Genomic DNA, 21,953 nt, shown 5'->3' with positions numbered 1-21,953 from the left:
CCTTGGCCAAAAAAATACAATCCAAATTTTTGCCCCAAAAAAGTAGCCAATTTCTTCCACCACGTCAAATTATCCTCTAGTAAATCTTCTCTTGTTTTTGATAAGTTGTTACTTGGACGTTTAAATTTTTTTTAGTGTTTTTTTCACAACTATATTTCATAATTACAATCCTGTAAACACTAATCTTAGACTTGGTCTTTCCAGCGGGCAACAAACGCACTACCCAATAGTGCTAAGAAAACACTCTCTATTGAACTATAAATATTGAATGCAAGCTAAACCATCATATAGTTTATAATTTGTTTAATACAAATTTCCTACCTCAATATTACCACCAACTCGAGCCAACAGAGGCGGCAGAGGTCTGTCTTTCTCTTCTCTCCTCTCAGGTCGTCTCTTCTTCCTTCCACCTTCAATTCCTGGGAAAATTTGGAGGAGATATGTAAAAACATGAAGTATTACCAACAAAACAATTGTTTTTACATTGCAGCAAAAATGGCAGTTTTGAATTCATGGAAATCATCTTTACACTTTATTAAATGTGTAAGTAAAATAGTTCATTATTGTTTTGCTCATAGTATATACATGTTCAACACATTTTTATAGTGATTATCAGCATACTGTACACTAGTGTCTAAAGGAGCCAGTTTAGGCTAGTGATGTTTGAATAATCACCTTTCTTTACTAAGTTCATACAAACCCTTCACAGAGAGATGATGATACACATTTATGTATATGAATCTAGTGAATTCCAATATAAAAAGTTAATTAAACAGATGATTTACCATCCTCAACATCCGTAAAAACAAATGTATTAATATACTTACCATCGGCTTTTTCATCAAAGTCATCATCTTCTTTGTCGTCATCTGCAACAAAATGTATAGTTAAGGTAAAATCAATTTAAATACCTAACACCATTCAACAATATTAATAAAACTAGTTGCTCTGCCCGTGCTTTGCTACGGGGTGAGAATAAAGAAAAGAATAATTCTGTTTTTAACCTAATATAAGAAACAGTAACAACACACTTGCAATGAAACATATAGACAAAGCTCAATCGTACTTATTAATTATTTAAATGCATATTTCTTAATGTTTTACCACTTTATATAGTGCATTGCAATATATGCAAAAGTGTAATTCATTGAGCACATGACACGAAGAAACAAATCTTCATAATAAACAGATTTAATTAAATAGCAGAACGAAGCATAACATCTGGGTTTGTAAATTTTCTTCATATGAAATACATTGGGGTTCGATGGCCTGTGGGGCAAAGCCCAAGGACTTTTATTACAGGAATTGGTGAAAGGGGGCGTCTACACAAAAAATGCTTAATTTTGACACATCGTTTGTAAAAATCCGTCCATTATTAAGGGAGGAGTAGTGTTTTGTAGAATCGCTTTCACGTATTATATACTAAGGGTAATTTGGTAGGCATTTTAAAAATCCTTATCTATCAAAAAAATGGAAATTAAAAAAAGACTTTCCTTTTATGCCACTAAAAATTGGCATTAACTTAAAGTGAATTTATAAATTTTATGTTAAGCTCCATATTTAGTATTACTTCAATGTAATGTAGCTGTCAATTATACATTTCTCAGCGGATTAATCTACCGATAACATTATTGTGATTAAGAAAAACACACTGTATTTGTAAAAACTTCTGTATGCAATGCATACTGTAGGATGAGGAGTTTACATGAAGTATCCAAAGTCATTATCATAGCTTTTGAGAGACTAACGGGGTGTTAGTCTCTCAATAAAGAGAAGTCGGGGCAGCAGTGGAAGAGGCAGAAGATAGAGAGAGATGGAGAGCTGTTGTTGGTGCAGCCAAATTCTACATTGGGTAAAAAATGGCCATTCTGTAATTAAAGTTTAAATACTTGCATTATCAAACCAATTTACTCACCAGATGGTGCAGAGAAGTCAGAGTTGTTGTAGTCGGAGAGGTTCTCCTGCCAAGACGCGTCCACGTTCTCTCTCTCGACCACGCCCCCGTCCGTGTAGTTGACCTGTTTGCGGACTCGCTTGCCTTTACCCAGCGTACGGCTGATGTCCTCCTGCTGCTGCTCGTAGTGGTGTCTCAGTAGCTTCACCCAGTACGCAGGGTCTGTGTTCTCTGCTTCTTGCTTGATCACTTCTGTGCCCACCTCCTCCTCCTTAAACAATAGTAGGAATCCGTTGTGACAACGCTTTGTAAGTCAGAGTACAATCTTGGAGCATTTCACAGTGACAAACAGATTAGACTATGGCGATAGTCTAATCCAAAATTTCAATTTTGGAATCATCGTACAAAAATCCAATCCTAAATTTTTAATTAGACAAGTTTACTACAGTATTGTTGACTTTTAACAAATTTCAATTCACCTTATAAACTGTTTATGCCAGGATCTTATCTCTTGCTATCTCAATAAAATTACAAGATTTTTGTATCAAAATTCCCTAAATTATTAAAAAACGACTAGCAACATAGCAACAAATATTTACCAAAAGATTCCTGAATTTTCATGGCTTAGCAAATTACTTGGTCTTGAAAAAGGGTAGGTAAATAATGTAGGCCTATTATAGGAGTCAGTCGGTAGAATGACGGATACAGGACTGTAAAGTGGCCGTTACTTACGAATTAGCTGAGCAGTTCATACCTATTACTATTCAGCTCACCCCTTGTTTTGCTTGGTAGAGTCCAGGCACAAGATTCATAAGGCCCAAAAGGGCAAATTGAAGATTAAAGGAGGATGACAAACGCTTAAACATAATTAGCTTCAAGAAATCACCTGATCCCTGAGATTTATTTGGACCCAATTAGTTTAAATAATATTTTCACCTCATCTTCTTCCTTGGTGACGTAGCTGGCCACTTTGAAGGAGGACAGATACTCATTGGACCAGTTCTCCTTCTGTTCAATGCCCATCTTGGATCTGTCAAGCAGCTCTTCTACTGCCTTGTCATCGTAGTGGATAGCCTCATCTTCCTTACCCTGAAACAAAAAATAACTTTGTCACACAACTCTTCCAAATAATAAGGCTAAAAACAGGCAATCAGGAAAATGGAAATTTGCTTCTTTGCAGGTTTGTTGAGGCAGTGGTGTTTACTAAAATGTTTCCTTAAACATGTTAGATGTATTCCCAATTTAAATAACATTAGGTTTTACAATTAGGTACTTATGTTTGCTGTTACAGTGAAGTTAATGAAGTGTTCTTTAATCACATTTTAATATCTTCGTATAAAATAAATAAATAAGGCCTACAACAATTGAATGATCCTCCATAAGGATAACATGGGACATGATATACTGTGAATTCAGCACTTCATCTCAGTTACCGAATGCTGTAAATAATCATTTATCATGTAATTTGAGCTCTACATGATAATTGTAATTAAAATGAGGCCTTTAATCTTTTAAGGATACAAATTAGAAAAACTAATTTTAGAAAAATTAAAAACATTTAACACAACTTCCTCACTTCCATTATCCAATTTAATAGGCAAGCAACACAACCTTTTAGTAGGTGGACTAATTAAAATTGTTTATGAAATTTGATTGCTTAAGACCAAAACTTAAATAAAACTCCAACCTCCTCCTCTTTGAACAGCTCCTCTGTTCCGAACCGCAAGATGTCGTCCAGCTCCTGTTTGGTAAAGTTTGCCTGTTTGCCGCCCATGCCCGGCCGCACCACCAGATGTGTCAACATCATCTTGCGCTTGGCGACCTGCGTCACTCGCTCCTCCACTGAGTTACGAGTTACGAAGCGGTAGATCATAACCTGTCACACAACATGAAATTAAAATACTTCTCAGTTGAGGCAACCTTAGGGTGTTAAACCAATTTTTCCCCAGTCATCTACGACATCATTTTTGCCCGAGGGATGTCGCACATAAAACCAAGCAATGTAATGAAATCAGAGCTTATACACTGCTTGCAACCCATGTCCGAGATATCATCTGTATATCGGTCATTTGTCGCAAGAGACCGATTGATCAGTGATTGGTGTGACATGTCATACAGGTCTGACGCATGCGCACTGACACTCATCCCCATGCAATGAGGTTATTCAGTAGCCCACAAAGGATGTTTTGAGTAGTTAATTGATCATAGTGTCAATCCTGAAATAAATATTCTTATATCATGTAAGGTTGTTGCTTAAGTTGTTGGGTCTTAAACTGGCTTGTTAACAAAGAATGGGTCAAACATTCTAACATGCAAAATACGTGCATGTCTCTTTAAATTTCATGACATACAACACAAGTCTTACGACATGATGTCTGCGACGACATCAAAGTTTTTTTTTCATGTGTCTTCTAAATGCTTCATGACCTACCTGTACTTCTTTTAACTTTCTTAACTTTCTTTTATGCTACTGCTATTTTTAGCTGTTTTTATTATTCAAATTTAACAAAGATTGCCTAATTTTGTAACACGGCAAACCACTGATTTTACATTTAAAACATGTTTGATCCAACATGTGAACCACGTCAGGCAAGATTAAAGACGATCACTCACCTTATTGGCTTGACCTATTCTGTGGGCACGAGAGAACGCCTGAATGTCGTTGTGAGGGTTCCAGTCCGAGTCGTAAATGATGACAGTGTCCGCTGTGGCCAAGTTGATACCAAGACCTCCAGCCCTACACAACAATATTTAATCATTTTATAAAACCAATAAAAAACACTAAAAAGTAGATATGATATCAGTTTAATATTATGGTTGCTTGATAATGAATGTATCTCCAAACATTTCTTCCATTATTAAATTTTGAAAGCAGCAAATTTCTTAACCCATAATATTCTTAGTGCTATACTGGACCTGGAATTTTACTTAATTAGCAGAGCAAAGAGGAACAACTATTTGACTTTTTTAATTAGAAACACAGAAAATCAAATATGAAGTTTTAATTACTATGATGATATTTCTGCAATTACATTTCTGTTTACTGTAACTTAGTTAAGTAATTATGAAATAATTTTAGAAGCAATTTAAAAAAACTGATCCCAGAGAGTCCACCAATAATTACTAAAACATCTTTTTGTTACAAGTACTCTTGATAAAAAGTACTTTCTAACAAGAGTGTGGTCTTTAGGCTAGAATTCTGGAACTACGTTACTGCGTTTTGGCCATCTGCAATGTGGCCGAAAACATGGATGTGATACCATGTTAGTGATGTGACTGCCGAACCCTTACTTATATCGTTATTTTTACTACTTCAGCAAGAGTCTTACTTTGTGGACAGCAAGAAGCAGAACTGCTGAGCTCCAGGGGCATTGAACCTGTCAATCGCTTCCTGTCTGAGTGTACCAGTGATGGATCCATCAATCCTCTCATACTTGTAGCCTTCCCCTTCCAGATAGTCCTCTAGGATGTCCAACATCTTGGTCATCTGGGAGAAGATGAGAACTCTGCAAAAATTGCATCAGTTACAACAATAGACCTACTATTGCAGAAAACCCCATGCGCGGTGTGTTGGTCCAATATTTTAAAGCCCTGAAAAGCCTCGACCGGAAATAAATTATGGGTCAAGCTTAGTTCGGGTAATTTATATTGGGGGTGTGCAGTGTGCACGATTTTGCCACAAATACAGGTGAGGTTTACAATTTCACCACGACCATAGGAGATAAAAGAACAAAATTATGTAAACCAGCTGTAGTACCTATAGCAATTAATTTTTAGATAAATATTTTCTAAAGGAACTTAATTTTGCTACAAGACCCGCAGGTCAACATATTTTACCAGACCCGAGGTGAAAAAATCTGGCTGTAGATTCCTACAACTTGGAAACAAAGTACAATAGACCTGATGTAGTAAAATTAATAAAAAGGCCTAAAAGATGAATATGAGGTCAAGAAAAATAATGTGATAGCAGATGGCGACTGAGGAGGGATAGGAGGAAAGAAGCACATCAGAGTTACCAGAATGGAACTAACTGGATATGTATATATTGATAGACTAAGTAAGCTATACGTGGATAAAAAGAGAGTGGGAGAGGATGGAGGAAGGAACAGTAGGAGGATAGAGAATGTTGAAGCCTAATCAACCCACACCTGGGAATAACCAGATTGAATCCTTCAGAATTGATAGACAAAACTGTACCTGTGGCCGCTGTCATGAAGTTTCCGCAACATCTTGGACAGCAAGATGAGCTTGCCCGAAGCCTTGATAAGACTCTGCAGCTCAAAAGCCCCGTTGAGGCCCAGAGGAGCCTCCTGGCTGGCAGCGGGGAACAGGTACGGATGGTTACAGCACTTCTTGAGGTCCATCATAATGTTCAGCAAAGATACCTGAAACACAACCATGTTAAGGAGAATGCTTTTGAAAATTGTGGCCTCCCATTCTTGAAAAGAAACTTAGAAACTCAACAGTTCAATGTTTCAATTTAAAGACTTTACTTTGTAAAACGTTTTGCTTTACTTATTTGTTCATTGATGAGTTGATTGAAGTCTTTATTAGTTTACCTAAATTGTTATTACCCTGGTGTCTTACAGCTTTAGTAAATTGTAGGCTAATCAGGTGATTGGCTAGCCATTTTGCTTGGTGTGAAAGATCACTTGGTCTCAAAAGTCTAAACAGAAAAATACTTAGTGGGTTGTTGCTGTTTCAGTTACGATGGCAAGCTACCTTTAGGATACCAAGTTCAACAACCAACGACAGAGTTTACTTTTGTTTGGATGTCTACTACAAAATATTGTTTTTTTTTTTAATAAAAAAAAGAATATAATCTATAGTCAGGTCCATCAGTAGCCATTTTGCTAAGTGTACCAGATTATCTGTGCCCAAGTAGTTACCATACTTACTTTAAAAAAAATCTTGTAAGAAAGAAAAGTGTTTTTAGTCGAGGGTGGTAAGCTAACAATTGAAAAGTAAATGTGGTGCTACCAAGTTTATAAAAACAGTTTCCATTCAGTGATGATGAACACAATATTTTCAGTCTAGTCAATTCAACATTAATTATATTTCTCACAAACAATAAGTTCAGGAAACATTCAATGGTACACTTAAGTTGTCTCTAGCACCGGTCGCTTGAGTCTAGTACAAATTCTATTGGCCGTACCCTTCCGCTTTCCTCTCCCCCTCACCATCACATACTACAGCACTCACTCTATAGGAACAGCCTGTGTGCTTTAACTGATGTTGTAAACAATAGCCGTTTGTACTCTTCCTTGCTCGGTACTTCTATATTTCCTCCCCACAATTCCAGAGCTAAAAGCGCACTGTTGTTCCATAAGCGTGTTCCCCTATATCTTACTTCTCTGTGGTTCAACCCAATCCTAAGTATTTAGAAAAAATGTGTTACTAATTTTGTGAAGTGCCAATCACTTATAGCCTCATAATATTAACTTAAAGATACATTTGACTATACCAGATTAACCTTTTCAGAGACTAATTTAATTTAATTACCTGTTGACCACCTCCTTTCGGGTTGAGAGCCTCGAAGTTACGAGTGAGGATGTACTTGTAGTACTTCTTCTGCAGTGGAGATAGCTCCACCCTCACGATGAATTCTGATTTTGTCGGCATGTTCTGAAAAATGGTGTGCCAATAAATCATTAATAGAGTACTGAATAATACTTACTAACTGTAAAGTGTATCACATTTCCTGTATATTTTAAAGTGATTAACACTATAACATTTAGAAACCTTGTGGTATCTCCAGGAATTATTTTCAAATTTTCATTTTTATTTGTGATTTTCCTATAAAAAACCCCCATGGAAAAACAGAAAATCTGACTGTCACAAAAACGGCTCAAACATTTTCATTCAATTAATTATAGTATACTACAGTCTTTTTAACCCTGAAATTTTACAACCCTCAACACAGTAACAGTTGTGTGATTTTCCCGTAAAAACTCAGTTACCCCTTCCACTTGACTAGCATAATCGTAATAATTTTTTTTGTTCACATAAGTAGGATATTCAATCAAATGTATGTCAAACAAATGGGAGAAATTATGTGTCAATTTGCTTATAGCCTACTGTGTATTTTAAATGCAGACGCAGACACACAGTTCGTACCTTGAGTACGTCGGCTTTGAGTCGCCGCAGCATGTGAGGTCCCAACATCTCATGCAGCCTCTTGACCTGCTCCTCCTTGGAAATGTCCGCAAACTCGTTCTGGAAGACGGTGAGGTCGTTGAACTTCTCCGGAGTGAGGAAGTTGAGCAAGTGGAACAGTTCTTCCAAGTTGTTCTGCAGCGGGGTTCCGGTTAGCAGCAGCTTGTAGGCGATGTTATATGACGCCAGGATACGGAAGAACTATGGACAATCACATGATGGTCAATCCATAACAGATACATTACCAATTCCTTCCTTTTTAATTTACGAAAAGGGAATCTTAAGAGCAAGAGGGCTTGTTAGGGTAAAATTTATTCCCACAGTACAGACTATTAATGAATATTTATTATGCTGTCAAGGTTTTAAAACTCTTCACAATCTTTCACAAGTAGCCTAAATTACGGTTTGAGAAATTAGTTTTTGACGTTATTTCTACTGGTCTCAAAAGTGCAACCTGAACTGGCAGCAGCAATGTTTTGTTATTTATTCATTACTGAAACTAAAAAAAATTGATAAAATAATACTTATCTGCTCAGTTTAAGTCTCTGATTGATTTTATTTACCGTCATATTTTACTACCATGAAAGTAAAATCCATTCAGTGTATCTTAAAGTTCCAAATTGTGGGAATACAACTTTTTTATTCCAATACAAGAGCTCATAATCATCATGAACATCAAGCTTAAGCTTACACCACACCCACCTTGGACTGGTTGCTCTTCAGTCGATGTGCCTCGTCAACCACCAGCACTGCCCACTCCACAGAGCCGAGGCAGGTGACGTCGATGCTGATCAGTTCGTAGGACGTGAGCAGCACGTGGAACTTGAGATTGTTGGACCTCACGCGGCCGGCTCGGCCCCCACGGTTGGCGCCTTCGTCAAACGAAAGCTCGTGCTCGCGTATCACTGCGCGAGAGTCTTTGTCGCCGACGTACGTGATGCAGTAAAAGTCTGGCGCCCAGGTCTCGAACTCTCGCTCCCAGTTGATGATTGTTGAGAGAGGAGCACTCACCTAGGAAGTGAAAAAGTTTGAATTTATGTATATCGAGATTCAGTTTTGGACAGATAAGTTATTAAATTTAAACATTACATCAGCTTAAGTAACATCATTGTGTTGAGACATGAAGCAGGAGATTAAGGTTAGATAGGGGAAATGAGCGGTTGTGTTTCTCAGCGTAAGGCACTATGAATTAGGGAGATATCAGTGAATGCAAAAAAAGCACTGTAAAAGACATGTGAGATAATAGTTACTCATGGGAGGCGGGGGGGAGTATATAATCTCCAGGAGAGGGAATGGATCAAAATAGAAGCTGAAGAATTATGATTCTTAATAGCTACAAAGAGCAAATCAAGGTGGGATAAAAACCGATGAGACACAGATAAGACAGCTTCCGAGGGAGAGTTTGATTTTAAAATAATTCGTAATCTTCAAAACTTTACTACAGGTTCGCAAGAGTTTTTTTTTAATTCTAAAAATCACGATGATCTAATATTACTTTGGTTATGAATTATGTGAATAAGAAAAACTAAGTAGAAACTTGATAAAAAGACTCTAATGGGGATTATTAAACAAAACTTGTTATCAAGGTTGATTTCTTATCAAGGTTTGCAAAAACATCTGATTAAGGTTGAAAAAAATGCAATTGGATTTGAAATTTACACCTGTTATCAAGGGTCTTGTTATTAAGGTTCTACTGTTTTTTTTTTATTTTGGCATTTTTAATGAACATTATTTTTACAATATGTTTTTTTTAACAAAGAGTTAAAACTTACCAAAAACGGGCCTTTGCAGTGACCCTCCTTGTACAAGGAGTATAAGAACGTGATGGTCTGAATGGTTTTTCCCAGACCCATCTCATCAGCTAGGATAGTGTCGGTGCCCTGACCCCAGGAGTACCTGCGGACAAACGTGGTGTTAACACTCATATACTTGCTACAATGTTAAAAGCTTGGCAAACGCTATGTTTATGTAATACCCTACTTCATAAAGGAATTTAGAAAAGGAAAGAATTGTTTTCCGCGATAATATGAAGTGACGGCTTAATTTTTCTGTTTCAAATCCAACACTTGTTTAGATTTCAGATACAAAGTTGGTCGTAGGCAAAATTCAAATGTACAATCAGTGAACACAATTTGGATCGAAATTAAAACCGAAGGTTGGTTAAATAATTCTCATCAATATTTCAAGACTTGATTTATTTCCAGGATCTGAATGGTTTTAGGTAATTTTTAGGGCTAAAATTGTGCAGAATTAGGATTGCAGAAGACATCTAGAATGTGTTTCTGCAGACAAAACACAATTGAGTCCAAATTCATCAAGTTCAGAAACGATTCCCCAGATTCCATTTAAAATTTGAACAATCAATTTTTGGAGCCCCAGGGAAAGTAAAATTAATCTAGCTTATACCTACTAAATTTCTACATCTTTCACAAAATTTGATTCAGTATACAAAATATCGACTAGTTCTGAAGTGATTAAATACGAATATTTATGATGTATCTATTTCAATAAACACTAAAACTTTGTACGCTATCATACACACCTGAGCCAGTTGAGCCCCTCCAGTTGGTAGGGATGAAGCATCATTCCCGTCTGTTCGATATAGTCTGGTTGTTTGTCATACTTCTTCTTGAGATCTGAGATCGGTTTGTCAGGAGGTGGTGTGTACCTTCGTCTGTAACATTTGTTACAAATTTGAAGGTATAAAAAGGCGGAAGAGTATAAAATGTCATGGATATATTCAAAAAGTAAAGTTACACACTTAATGTAAGTAAAATCATAGATAAATCATACTCCCTTAGTAGATTTGTCATCCTTATGGAACAGCTGAAGCCAATTTTATTGTTAGTTATGTACGTCCAACTGTAGAGGTTATGTTTTGTTTTGTTATCAATTTGTTTCTTGTTATTTCAGTCATTTAAAACCTCATTCAACCAAATAAAATGATTTAGTCATAAACAATAACTGGTCTCCTAGTTATATAAGCAAATAGTAAGGCACAAATCATGAAAATAACCCTAAAATAATATAAACAAAATATTGTCTACCCCAACGATCAGTGTGGACGTACATGAACTAGACATGAAAAACCAGCTTCAAAATTAACAATGGGATAAGGAGTCTACTTGTGTTGCTTAGTCTATGGTAACATATAACATGTTTTTATATCTAAAGTGCATCTATAGGTAGTATAAAAAAAAACTCACGGCATTCGAGGATCACGGTCCAACTCTTCGTCTGCAATTTCTTTTGCTTTCGTTTTCTTTCCTTTTCCTTTCTTCTTTCTCGATCCATCTGCACTATTTGCAGCCCTCAAATCCTGAAATATAAAAAATTGAGTTTACAAAACTTGGCAAAAAACACATTTTCAAAATATGACTGTGGATAGTCCAACTTATGTATTTTATTTCATAATCATATAGATTCATTATACTGTGAATAGGCCTACTTATATTTCACATACAATAACCATTCATTACCTATACAAATTAATTATATTAATGATCCTTTATCATTATGTCTGTCTTGAAAAGTAATAATATAATAGGTCTAATAACCGTAATAATGTTTATATTCTTTACTGTTTATGCATAAATATTCTCTACGAATAAATTATTTCTCACTCTTCGCAAAAATTTTGTATTATTTACCCTTAATAACTCATCTTCTTTTGCCGATATTATCTTTCCCCTACTTATATTCTTTACTACTTTGTATTCACCAGTCTACAACTTACATGGTAGTACTCTATAGCTGCCTTTAGTCCAGGGATGTCTTCACTCTCCTCCTCCCAAGTGGCCTGGTCGTAAGGAAGGTCTCTCCACTTCACCAGGTACAAGATGCTACCGTCGCGCATGTTGCGATGATTGATGATACGGTGGGCAATCAACCACTCTGGCTTCACTCCGAACCTGTGACGGACAGACAGGATATTTTAATTGTTTACCGTCCCATATTCACATCATAGGGTGTAAGGCTATAGTTCAGTTAGTCCAGAAGTAAGATTTTTTCCAAACTGAGACTAAAAAGAAAAGTTCTTTCGTTCTTTGAAATTACAACTTTAGGCCTATTCAATGAAAAGCAATTTTTTTCTTTCAACTAAAATTCTAAAACACTAAATGTAGCCATTTTTACTAAGTACGATTTTTACTGTAGATTACTTGTAAAACATTATCCTGAAATATTTCTAAGATATAAAACTTTTATGTATGGACTGGTTTAGAATACTATCGGATACAATTTGTACATGTACGGGGAGGCCTTTAGTCAACTTACATCAAGTAGTTCACTCTAAATCTCCCCAAATAATGTTTGAACTTGTATTTTGTAACGAGTACAACTACTTATCGGTACGTTAATACATGTTCAACGATTTGAAAATGTTGAGTTGATCTAGTAACAGGTTTGAACTTTTGCACCATTTTTTTTTATTTTTGCATTCAATTTTTTTTTGTAAGGGATTAGTTAAGTTTAGAGTTCCTTTTTGCTAGTGTTGACTAATTCCCATTCAGGTAAACTTTCTATCCTACAAAATATTCTTCACCTACGACAGTTTTTTAAACTAGCCGGTTCAGTTCAGTTTTTAGAATTTAAAAGATTCACTTAATACTAATAGCATTGTTAACATACTAAACAGAAATGTTTTATCTAACAAAACGATTACGGACCAATGAGGTTCAAGGTTTGAGAGGACAGATGTAGCCTAAAATTGTAATGATTCGAACTTCAACTAATCAGCTGTTTACTAATTTAATGCAGTTTAACAGTTTAACAATCAATTCAATTAGTGGTCAGTACAATGATTCGTTGCATCACCCTCAGTGGTAATGAGAGGTTATAAATGAAAACACAACCTCTCTAGGAAGTTATGAGTAGTGATCCTTAATAATAAAAAAACGGTCGTAGAAAAAGTAGTATACACAACTCACGTAAATAACCTTAACGACACTCGAAAAGTTTTAAGCCAAGGCTTGTACCTTAGATTTCTACTTGTACAGTATTGTTAACACTATCTTTACGCAATTGATGCATAAACTGTTATAAAAGGTTTAAATTGGACAGTATAAAACCAGGGTTTGGACCCTACGCTTATAAAAATGAACATCACACACCTGTAGAACTTTTCTTCCAGAACCGTCTCATTGACACTGAACTCCTTGATCCTCTTCATCCTGTTGTCCATTTCATCAAGTGGCTCCTCTAGCTTGGGAGGTTCGTCCATGTCGTACTTGCGAGTGTAACTACGGATCATCAGAGGGTGGAACACCTCCATCTACGAATAAAACAAAAATTAAACACTAGTAAATTTAAAAAGCACCATCATTTTAATGATCTAACAAAAAGTTGGCGTAATATGGAGACAAGACAAGATTTTAGACCGTTCCTTTACAAAAAGTGCCAAAGTGCAGATGGATACAAATTTTTTTTTAATGTTTCAAGTTTCAATTTCAAACTTATAAGGACAAAATTCTACGATTCTTACCAACTATGAGACCCAATAATTATTTCATATGCATTTTCTCTTACAATTCCAACAGAAATTTGTTTGCTTTTTTTTATAAACATACAGGACATTTTCAGCAAGTGCTAGGAGAGAGAATTCAGAGGAAATTAATTAACGGTAGAGGGAAGGAGAAAAAGAAAGACCTAGAAGTAATTGGATAAGGTGAAAACGGAAGTGGAGAAGAAGTACATAACTACAGTGAACCTCAATAAAAAGTCGCCCTTGATAACAAGTGTAATTTTCAAACACCCTAGATTTTTACCTCTGGCATTAAATGCAATACGTTATTGCAAAATTTGATTATTCAATAATCCATATGAGACTTTTTTTGTTATTATGAAATTTTTTTTGGCTAGCCTCACCTGTATTTCCGACACCCAGTCGCAATGCCAATACGACTTCTCATGCCACTTCACAAAGTACTCCCGTGAACGTATCGGCCGCTTCTTCTTGGTACTTGTTTGGTCGTCGGAAGTCTTGGGTTCCGGGTGAGTGACCCACCGCCATGTTAGGATCTTCTGTGCCTTACCTTTTAGTGGCTTCGCCTGCAACAAATATGCAGCTTGTGTTATTAAATAAATTAGTACTGTAGAGCATACACCCTTAATATTTTCATGATTCATTTTTATTTTAATTTATAATATTTTTTTTAACAGTGCTTAACCCTACATGTGATACATGTGGTCCGAAAAGACCAAAACACACTATTTTGGTCATTACTGGAAAAAGCAACAGCGGCCCCAGTGGCATTCGGCGGGCTGCTGAGTATAAAGGGGGGTATAAATAGTTTGTTATATCTATATTTTTGAACAAACCATTGATTGACTGATTTGAGGCGAACCTTGTCCCAATGCATGGGCTTTTTGTGCTCCAGCTTGGTGCATTAGAGCCCGTCAAATCTGAGTTGCTGTTAACTGGGCCTACGTCCGACATGATTCAATCAATCAATGGTTTGTTAAAAAAAAGGAATTCTAGATTTTTACTAGATGTTCTCAAAAAATCCTAAAAAATTAAAATAGCATAGAATACGTAAATGGAAATGAAGATGTATGACAGTTAAAGGAAATTCTTTTAGACCATTATGTTACATCAGCAAACTGCAGTGGTTGAGTGGAGAAGTTATTTTCAAATGGTGGAAATTTAAATTGATGATAAAATAAAGTAACTTATCAAAGACCAACAAAAATTACTAATACATTTCTTTTCATAAATAAATAATATATTTATTTACACATTTAAGGAAGTAAAACCAAATCATCACTATCAGCCAAGGTAAAAAGATACAACTGCTACTTCACTATGAAAGAGTAGCGATATAGTTCACTTACAGAGCAGCGGGGACACTTCCAGTCGCCGTCAGGTATATCAGTAAGTGGGGGACTGAGGCAGTGAGTGTGATACGCAGCAGGGCAAGAATCACAACACAGTAGCTCTCCTCCATCCTTACACACCCTGTAAACAAAGGGTGTTTAGTAGTAAAGGTCAAAACTAGGGGTGTGCAAACGACAGCTTTATCGGCTCGGCTTAAGATTAACTTAAGGTTCGGATATGTTTGAGCAAGCTGAATAGGTTAGCAAAATAAAAAAAAAATACTGTAGTGCTTTGAGAGATCTTGAAATTAATTCATTCGTATTCATACAGCCTATCATATTCCTCACGGTTTACTCTGTAAAAATTTTAATGAATAAATAAACTGAACTGAATGAATAAAATCAAACAGCTGACTAAATCAACAAACCATCCTACTACCACAGTCACTGTCTTTAAGGATTGGTGATTTTTACACTTACAAGTAGACAAGGAAGCAAACAAATGCAAAATATGGGGGGAATGAAGGGGTTCACGGATGGAGAGCTCATCCGGATGCTTCCAGAGGAGAAAAAAATACGACAAGAAATGAATCTTTATTTCAAGATTCAACCCCAAAATTCAATTCAGAAGTTTTCTTGAACAAAATTCATCGATCATTCTTGATCAAGCTACCTTAATCAAGTTTACCTGCAGAACTCCTGATGCTCATCGTCATCCTGCTCCTGAGTGCCCTCTGCCTCACAGTGAGGACAGCTCCATTTGCCCTCAGGCGTGTCCTCCAGCTCGGGGTCCAGGCACACCAAGTGGTACGCCCTGGGACACGTGTCACACAGAATGATCTCACCACCTTGTTGACAGACCTCGCAGTAGTCCTGGTGGTCAGTCTGTAAAGGAAAGTTCAGCGGCACGTCACAATGGGTACAACATCACAATCGTAGTGCCAAGTGGCTTAAACCTGAGAAAGTTAGAGTACAGCGGGAGCGCCATAGTTCTGAACAGCTTTAGGTGAATCAAGGGTTGGGTTTGTGTCCTAAGCCATCCGCTCAACTGAGGGGTACTAGACAGCCCAATAACAAGTAATTTTCCCTAATATTACATGGACAGTTGGACACAACTAAAACTATGCAATATTGTGATTTCTCTTACAATTTCTGTTAATTTGATACAAAATTATACACAAATCGGTAAACGTTTACACATTTTAATCACGTTTACATATTTGATATCATTGTGAGTAAAAAATATGTACACATTGATTAACTTGCAAAAAATGTGGCATCAGATTTAAAAAAAAATACTAGGAATGAATCACAATATCGCATTACTTTAATTGATCTTTCAATATAAAACATTCCCTAAAAAAATTAACGTAGTGTATTGTTTTTTACAATCGTGATGGAAAATGTCCGCAATAAACCTTTGAACAACATGTATAAGCCCCTCTCTCTGCTAAGCTAAATTTATAGCATTGGTCAAGAAATCTTGACCATCACATACTCACTTTCAAACATACTCACATAACACTTTCAAATGAACCAAATATTCAGTCCTTGATAACAAAATGGTATAAACACTCCTACCTCGTAACCGTCCTGGCCTTCCCCACTGGGGAATTTAGAGGTGGTCTTGGTCTTCTTCTTCTTCTTAGACTTGTTGCCAATCTTTGTCTTGGCTTTCTTCTTGGGTGCATCAGGTTGTACCTCTTCTCCAGGTGGCGTGTCCTCCGACGGATCCTTCACACTGGCCTCTTCAGCTTCCTGCAGCATCTGCTCAAACTCTGCGTCAGAGTCTCTGTCTGACCCAACGAAGCTCTCGTCTCCCTCCTCGTCCTGTACACATCCCATAGTTACAACACATCAACCTACTGCTCTAGACTAGCTTCTAGCTGTTGTTTAAGGTAGGAGTCTACGGGTCCTTGTATATTTTCGGGTTGAGTTGGGTTAATAGGGCGAGAGGTATAATTGGGCAGAAAATAATTTGCAGACCAATCTCAAGAGGTTGCGCTGTTTTTTTTATTTTTCTGGTTGCAAAAAGAGTCTGCAGAGTTGTGAAAAAAAATTATCAGTTACCCTTATTGCATATTATGATGTTTACGGTTTCGCTCCAATTGTGGGAGAAAATGATGATGTCGCTGTGTTCACTAATTTGATGTAACCATGCAACATTTACGATTTTACCTTGACGCAAAAATGTTCTTGATTTTTTCGTGACCTCGGAAGGTGTTTAAAATTTTAGCTGAGACCACTGACAATGTTCTCAACTTGTTTGGTAAGAAACACCTCTTCAGATAAAATGGTTAAACATTGATTGGATCTGAAGGCCCAGCTTCCAAATCAAACTTTCTTTGGTTGAAAATGCTGTATGTAAGAGTGAAATCTTATGCTGTTTAAGTAGTCAAATATTGTGTTTCTTGTGCCCAGGTAGACTCCTTTCCATGAAGTTAGCTATGCTATGGGTTTCTGCTAATATTGAGGCCACTGTTACGATCAAAGTAATAATTACAACAAATTTTGGCTTGGAAGCTATATTAACAAAACCAAAAAAAAACTAATTTTAGATCCGGATAAAACTGCTGTTTGCCCTTACTTTTACTGGAGAAAGTGTTGATGAGGTTGATGAAGTTGATGTTTGCAATGTCTGGAGAAAAAACCATCTGTTTAAGGTTTATAATCTCAATCTACGGTGTTTACTTATGTGTCTTGAACTGATATAGCGACAGAGAGTTAATAATTTCATGGAGACCTAGGCATGAAGAGTTCATGTATTGCATAGGACAAATACCGCTCGGAAACTAGATCGTACTTTCAGGCAACTCAGAGATTACCCAACCTCAACAGCTGTTTTGATACTCAATTGTTTTTCTCTACATGTGCAAACAAAAACCATGCTTCTAGCTACTAAACACAGAATTACCAAACAGTTTTGTGCAACATTCCAAACTGGTGCAAAGCAACATTCAAGAGATTTACTTTGAAGGTTTCACACATTTTTTAAAATTATCAGTGCTTTTTGCTAAAAATGTGCTATACCAAAAGTAAAACTATTTGTGGTGAGTCAGCTAAATAACGTTCTTTCACAAAAACTCAGTATTGTCTGATATGTAAGAAGAGTGAGAAAATTTCAAATACTTTTGTATGAACTACCTGTCATGAACTATCTAACATGACAACAAAACAAAATCCCTAGTGCAAACAAAGCTTAGATGATTAAATTATATCAGGGTTCACAAAACAAAGAAATATATTGAACATTTTCCCTCTTGTATTTAAAATTATAAGAACATATAACCATGGATGAGTTTAGCTAGGTATTATTTTTAGGGATGGACGGGTCCCGAAATTTCGGGAATTTTTCGGGAAAAAAATATTCCCGATTATCGGGACGGGATTACATTTGATTCGGGAATTTTTCGGGACGGGATTTGGTCCGATCGCCGGCGATTTTGCCGCTTCGCGAGTGCCGATGACGCCGCTATTGCGAGCGATAGGTCCGCGAACGCAGGAGACGAAGTCGTTTCGACGATTGCGCCGTGACCGCGGAGTCATACCGACGATCGCGCCGTGACCGCGGAGCCATACCGACGATCACGCCGTGACCGCGGAGTCATACTGACGATCACGCCGTGACCACGGAGTCATACCGACGATCACGTCGTGACCGCGGAGTCATACCGACGATCACGCCGTGACTGCGGAGTCATACCGACGATCACCCCGTGACCGCGGAGTCATACCGACGATCGCGCCGTGACCGTGAGTCATACCGACGATCATACCGTGACCGTGAGTCATACCGACGATCATGCCGTGACCGTGAGTCATACCGACGATCATGCCGTGACCGCGAGTCATACCGACGATCGCGCCGTGACCGTGAGTCATACCGACGATCATGCCGTGACCGCGAGTCATACCGACGATCGCGCCGTGACCGTGAGTCATACCGACGATCATGCCGTGACCGCGAGTCATACCGACGATCGCGCCGTGACCGTGAGTCATACCGACGATCATGCCGTGACCGTGAGTCATACCGACGATCATGCCGTGACCGCGAGTCATACCGACGATCGCGCCGTGACCGCGAGTCATACCGACGATCATGCCGTGACCGCGAGTCATACCGACGATCGCGCCGTGACCGTGAGTCATACCGACGATCATGCCGTGACCGCGAGTCATACCGACGATCACCCCGTGACCGCGAGTCCTTTCGACCGCGAGTGTCAAGTTTCTATAGGTACCTGAAAAATTGTTACCCATTTTTTGGTTTTTATAGATCAGTGCCACAAACGGTAAAGATTGATTTTGTATGCCTTTTTTGGTAACTGCAATACTCAAGACTTTCTTTTTATGCACAGAAAAAAATCCCGTCCCTTCCCGTCCCGAAAATCGGGAAGGAAATAAAAATCCCGTCCCGTCCCGTCCCGAACTAAAAATTCAATCCCGTCCATCCCTAATTATTTTATATTCTTTTAACGTTTGTTCGTGATTTCACGATTATCATAAAATCGGTGATTTGAAAGTTGTGTTGTTTCTTCAGTTTAAATTCTGTTGACGATTACGATTAATTGATTTACAGTGCCTTGACCCACCACAACTATTTCCTTGCAAGTTTGATAGTAACACTAATGAAGAGGTTTTACCACAAGACGACACCGATACTAACTGAACTAGCCTGTTTGCGTTTTCCCAATTTTATTTTCAGTGTTGGAACTTTGGTCGTCGCGACGGGCGTGTTCTTTTTGCTGTTTCCTTTCTTGCTGCTTCGTCGTCCTTTGCGACCCCTCTTCTCTTCCTTCTCTTCAACATCTTCTTCATCCTCTTCTAGGGCTTCTTCTGTTGCCACGGAAGACTGTAATTCAATTTCAAAATTAACAGCTACTCAATTATATGTGCCCCTAAAAGAGTGACTAGTTTAAATAAAATTTGTGGAATGAAGAAAATTTTAACAAGGAGCAAAACTGTTAATGAAAAAAAAAACGGTACAGTAAAACCCTGACCAACCGAAAAAAAGGGGGGAACAGATGTTTTGGATAATCTATTTTTTTCAGTTCAATTGTTGAAATTAACGCTATTTCGGTCCAGATTTTTATACTAGCTAAAGGGTAATCGACGGTCTTTCACCAAACTTTATTGCTCAGGCAATGTCATATCCCCGTTGTCATCTGCTCCATTACAAGCTGGGCCAACAAAAGGGCTAAAAATACTTGATGCTTATCTAATTTTCAAATTGAATTTAATCTTTTATGATTACAATCACCCTGAGTTTTAGTTTAACAGTGTGTGGTTAAAAAGGGGTTTTACTGTAACTGCGACCTTTTTATCCAACTGGTGTAGACAAATGTTTATATTTAAGTGTTAACAGTCCTTTACATTCATAATAATTATGTCATACAAAATTATTCACTAGTAACAAACAGCACACATTGTTGAGTATTTAGTAGCCTGACGTACTTTGGAGCGGGACCGGCTAGGTTTGGGAGTATAGTCTGGCTCCTCAGAGACGCCGTCTGACTCTGCCTGTTGGTTCGGGTTGAGGTTGCAGAAGTCCCTCCACTTGGCAGCAACCAACATCATCATCTTGCCTGTCGGCACCTGCGCACAGAGTGACACAAAATAGTTTATTTGACTTATGAAGTTAACCACAAATTAAAGGTACATAAAATATTGGCCTGTCTGGTCTCAGTGACTAACTGTCCGTGAGTGGATCGTATACAGCTAAGCAATGAGTGGGCCAGTACAAAGGTGGTCTGTACTGATAAAATGTTTTAGGCAGTGACCAGGATCCGAACCCACGACATCGCTGTCTTGGGCCCGATGTCCATGATGCTACCAAATGATTCACGGACTCACTAAAAAAATGTTTGCTTTTCATCTTTTACCAACAAAAACACTGATCACAGAGGAAACCTCACGACTGGGGGATTTGCAAATGACAGTGCTGATTTTAACACTCCACTGCTTACAAACTACAAGTGGTATTATACATGCATGTTCCCATGCCTGTATGAGTAGGTACTTAGTGTGGGAACGCTCTGATGCTAAGATGGCGGCAATAGCACCGTCTCTAGCGGCGCAGATGCAAAACATCTGTCACTTAATGAGGCTTCGAACATAGTACAATTTTTTATTGTTCATTAACTTGGTAAAAATAATAACACTATTGTTGTTGTCATTGCTATCTTGAGTCAGTGAGGCAGAACTTTAAACTGCAAAATAAGATTACCTGCTTCTTGAACATTGACAAAATTGAACTATGCCTACACAAATGATGATAAATATTATGATGTTGAAATAACTTTATTAAATGTGTATAAAAAGAATATTTATACAAATTACCAACTGAAGTAAAATACAAAACTTATACAACCAAACATAACCCTCCTCAATCTATATAAAGCATCACATTCACAAACATCTTTTTCGAGTAAATAAACAAACACCAGTTCATTGTACTGACCAGCTGTTTCATTAACTAAATTAAATAAAATAAAATAGTGTAAACTTTAGAAGCATATGCCAGGCGAAGCTCTTTGGAAATCAGCCTGTGGGGCAGAGCCCTCAGAAAATTTGTCCATATCAATACTTTTTGGCAAATCTACACACTCTAAGCTTCATTTTGATGTGAGATATGTCTATGTTTTTATTTGGTAAATGACCTTAACCGTTTACATAAAATTTGATTGTATCACTTTAATAATATAATAGATTTCTACAATGGAGTCAATTATTATGAGAACTACATACATAGCGGGTAGGTTGATTTTTGCTTACTTCGACAAAACTAATTGTGGCATAGGGGTCGGGATCGACTAGAATAATAGTGGGACAAGTACAGAACACGATTCCGGTGTAAGATTTGAACTAGCTTGACCTACTGCGACTGAGCTAAATGACGAACCTTGGGGTTGTCCTTAGCCAGTAGTGGTCTGACATGCTGTTGGAAGAGTTTGTAGGTTGTGAGATTCTGGAAGTCTGCGTCTGTGTACTCTATGTGGACGTCGTTCAGGCCAAACGTCTGACACACCTCCTCCACCGTGGGCATACCTACACACATACACCGGTTAATGGAATGGTATTGGATTAG

The 21,953-nt window shown here is 37.6% G+C and overlaps 1 protein-coding gene across 5 annotated transcripts in view; it reads right to left on the bottom strand.

Moving 5' to 3' along the window:
- LOC129004279 (chromodomain-helicase-DNA-binding protein Mi-2 homolog) overlaps positions 1–21,953 on the bottom strand; it is a 48,515-nt gene that overhangs the window by 19,190 nt on the left and 7,372 nt on the right. For 2 of the 5 annotated variants that reach the window (XM_054432797.1, XM_054432799.1), the window contains exons 5-27: positions 21,768–21,913; positions 20,321–20,461; positions 19,533–19,718; positions 16,442–16,693; positions 15,552–15,748; positions 14,882–15,005; positions 13,916–14,098; positions 13,162–13,322; positions 11,787–11,961; positions 11,257–11,369; positions 10,593–10,724; positions 9,823–9,946; positions 8,753–9,061; positions 8,012–8,251; positions 7,397–7,519; positions 6,092–6,279; positions 5,224–5,400; positions 4,508–4,631; positions 3,582–3,770; positions 2,831–2,983; positions 1,916–2,165; positions 828–869; positions 322–419 (exon numbers count right to left, since the gene is read on the bottom strand). In XM_054432797.1, coding sequence (XP_054288772.1) covers positions 322–419; positions 828–869; positions 1,916–2,165; positions 2,831–2,983; positions 3,582–3,770; positions 4,508–4,631; positions 5,224–5,400; positions 6,092–6,279; positions 7,397–7,519; positions 8,012–8,251; positions 8,753–9,061; positions 9,823–9,946; positions 10,593–10,724; positions 11,257–11,369; positions 11,787–11,961; positions 13,162–13,322; positions 13,916–14,098; positions 14,882–15,005; positions 15,552–15,748; positions 16,442–16,693; positions 19,533–19,718; positions 20,321–20,461; positions 21,768–21,913 — 3,827 coding nt within the window. The remainder of the gene's footprint in view (positions 1–321; positions 420–827; positions 870–1,915; positions 2,166–2,830; positions 2,984–3,581; positions 3,771–4,507; positions 4,632–5,223; positions 5,401–6,091; positions 6,280–7,396; positions 7,520–8,011; positions 8,252–8,752; positions 9,062–9,822; positions 9,947–10,592; positions 10,725–11,256; positions 11,370–11,786; positions 11,962–13,161; positions 13,323–13,915; positions 14,099–14,881; positions 15,006–15,551; positions 15,749–16,441; positions 16,694–19,532; positions 19,719–20,320; positions 20,462–21,767; positions 21,914–21,953) is intronic. The other 3 variants (XM_054432798.1, XM_054432802.1, XM_054432801.1) reach the window with 2 other exon arrangements.

The sequence above is a fragment of the Macrosteles quadrilineatus genome, unplaced genomic scaffold (assembly GCF_028750875.1).
Source record: "Macrosteles quadrilineatus isolate MER2022 unplaced genomic scaffold, UCM_ALF_1.0 Scaffold_9__3_contigs__length_116548681, whole genome shotgun sequence".
NCBI lineage: Eukaryota > Metazoa > Arthropoda > Insecta > Hemiptera > Cicadellidae > Macrosteles > Macrosteles quadrilineatus.
This window is presented reverse-complemented; position numbering and strand designations above follow the sequence as displayed.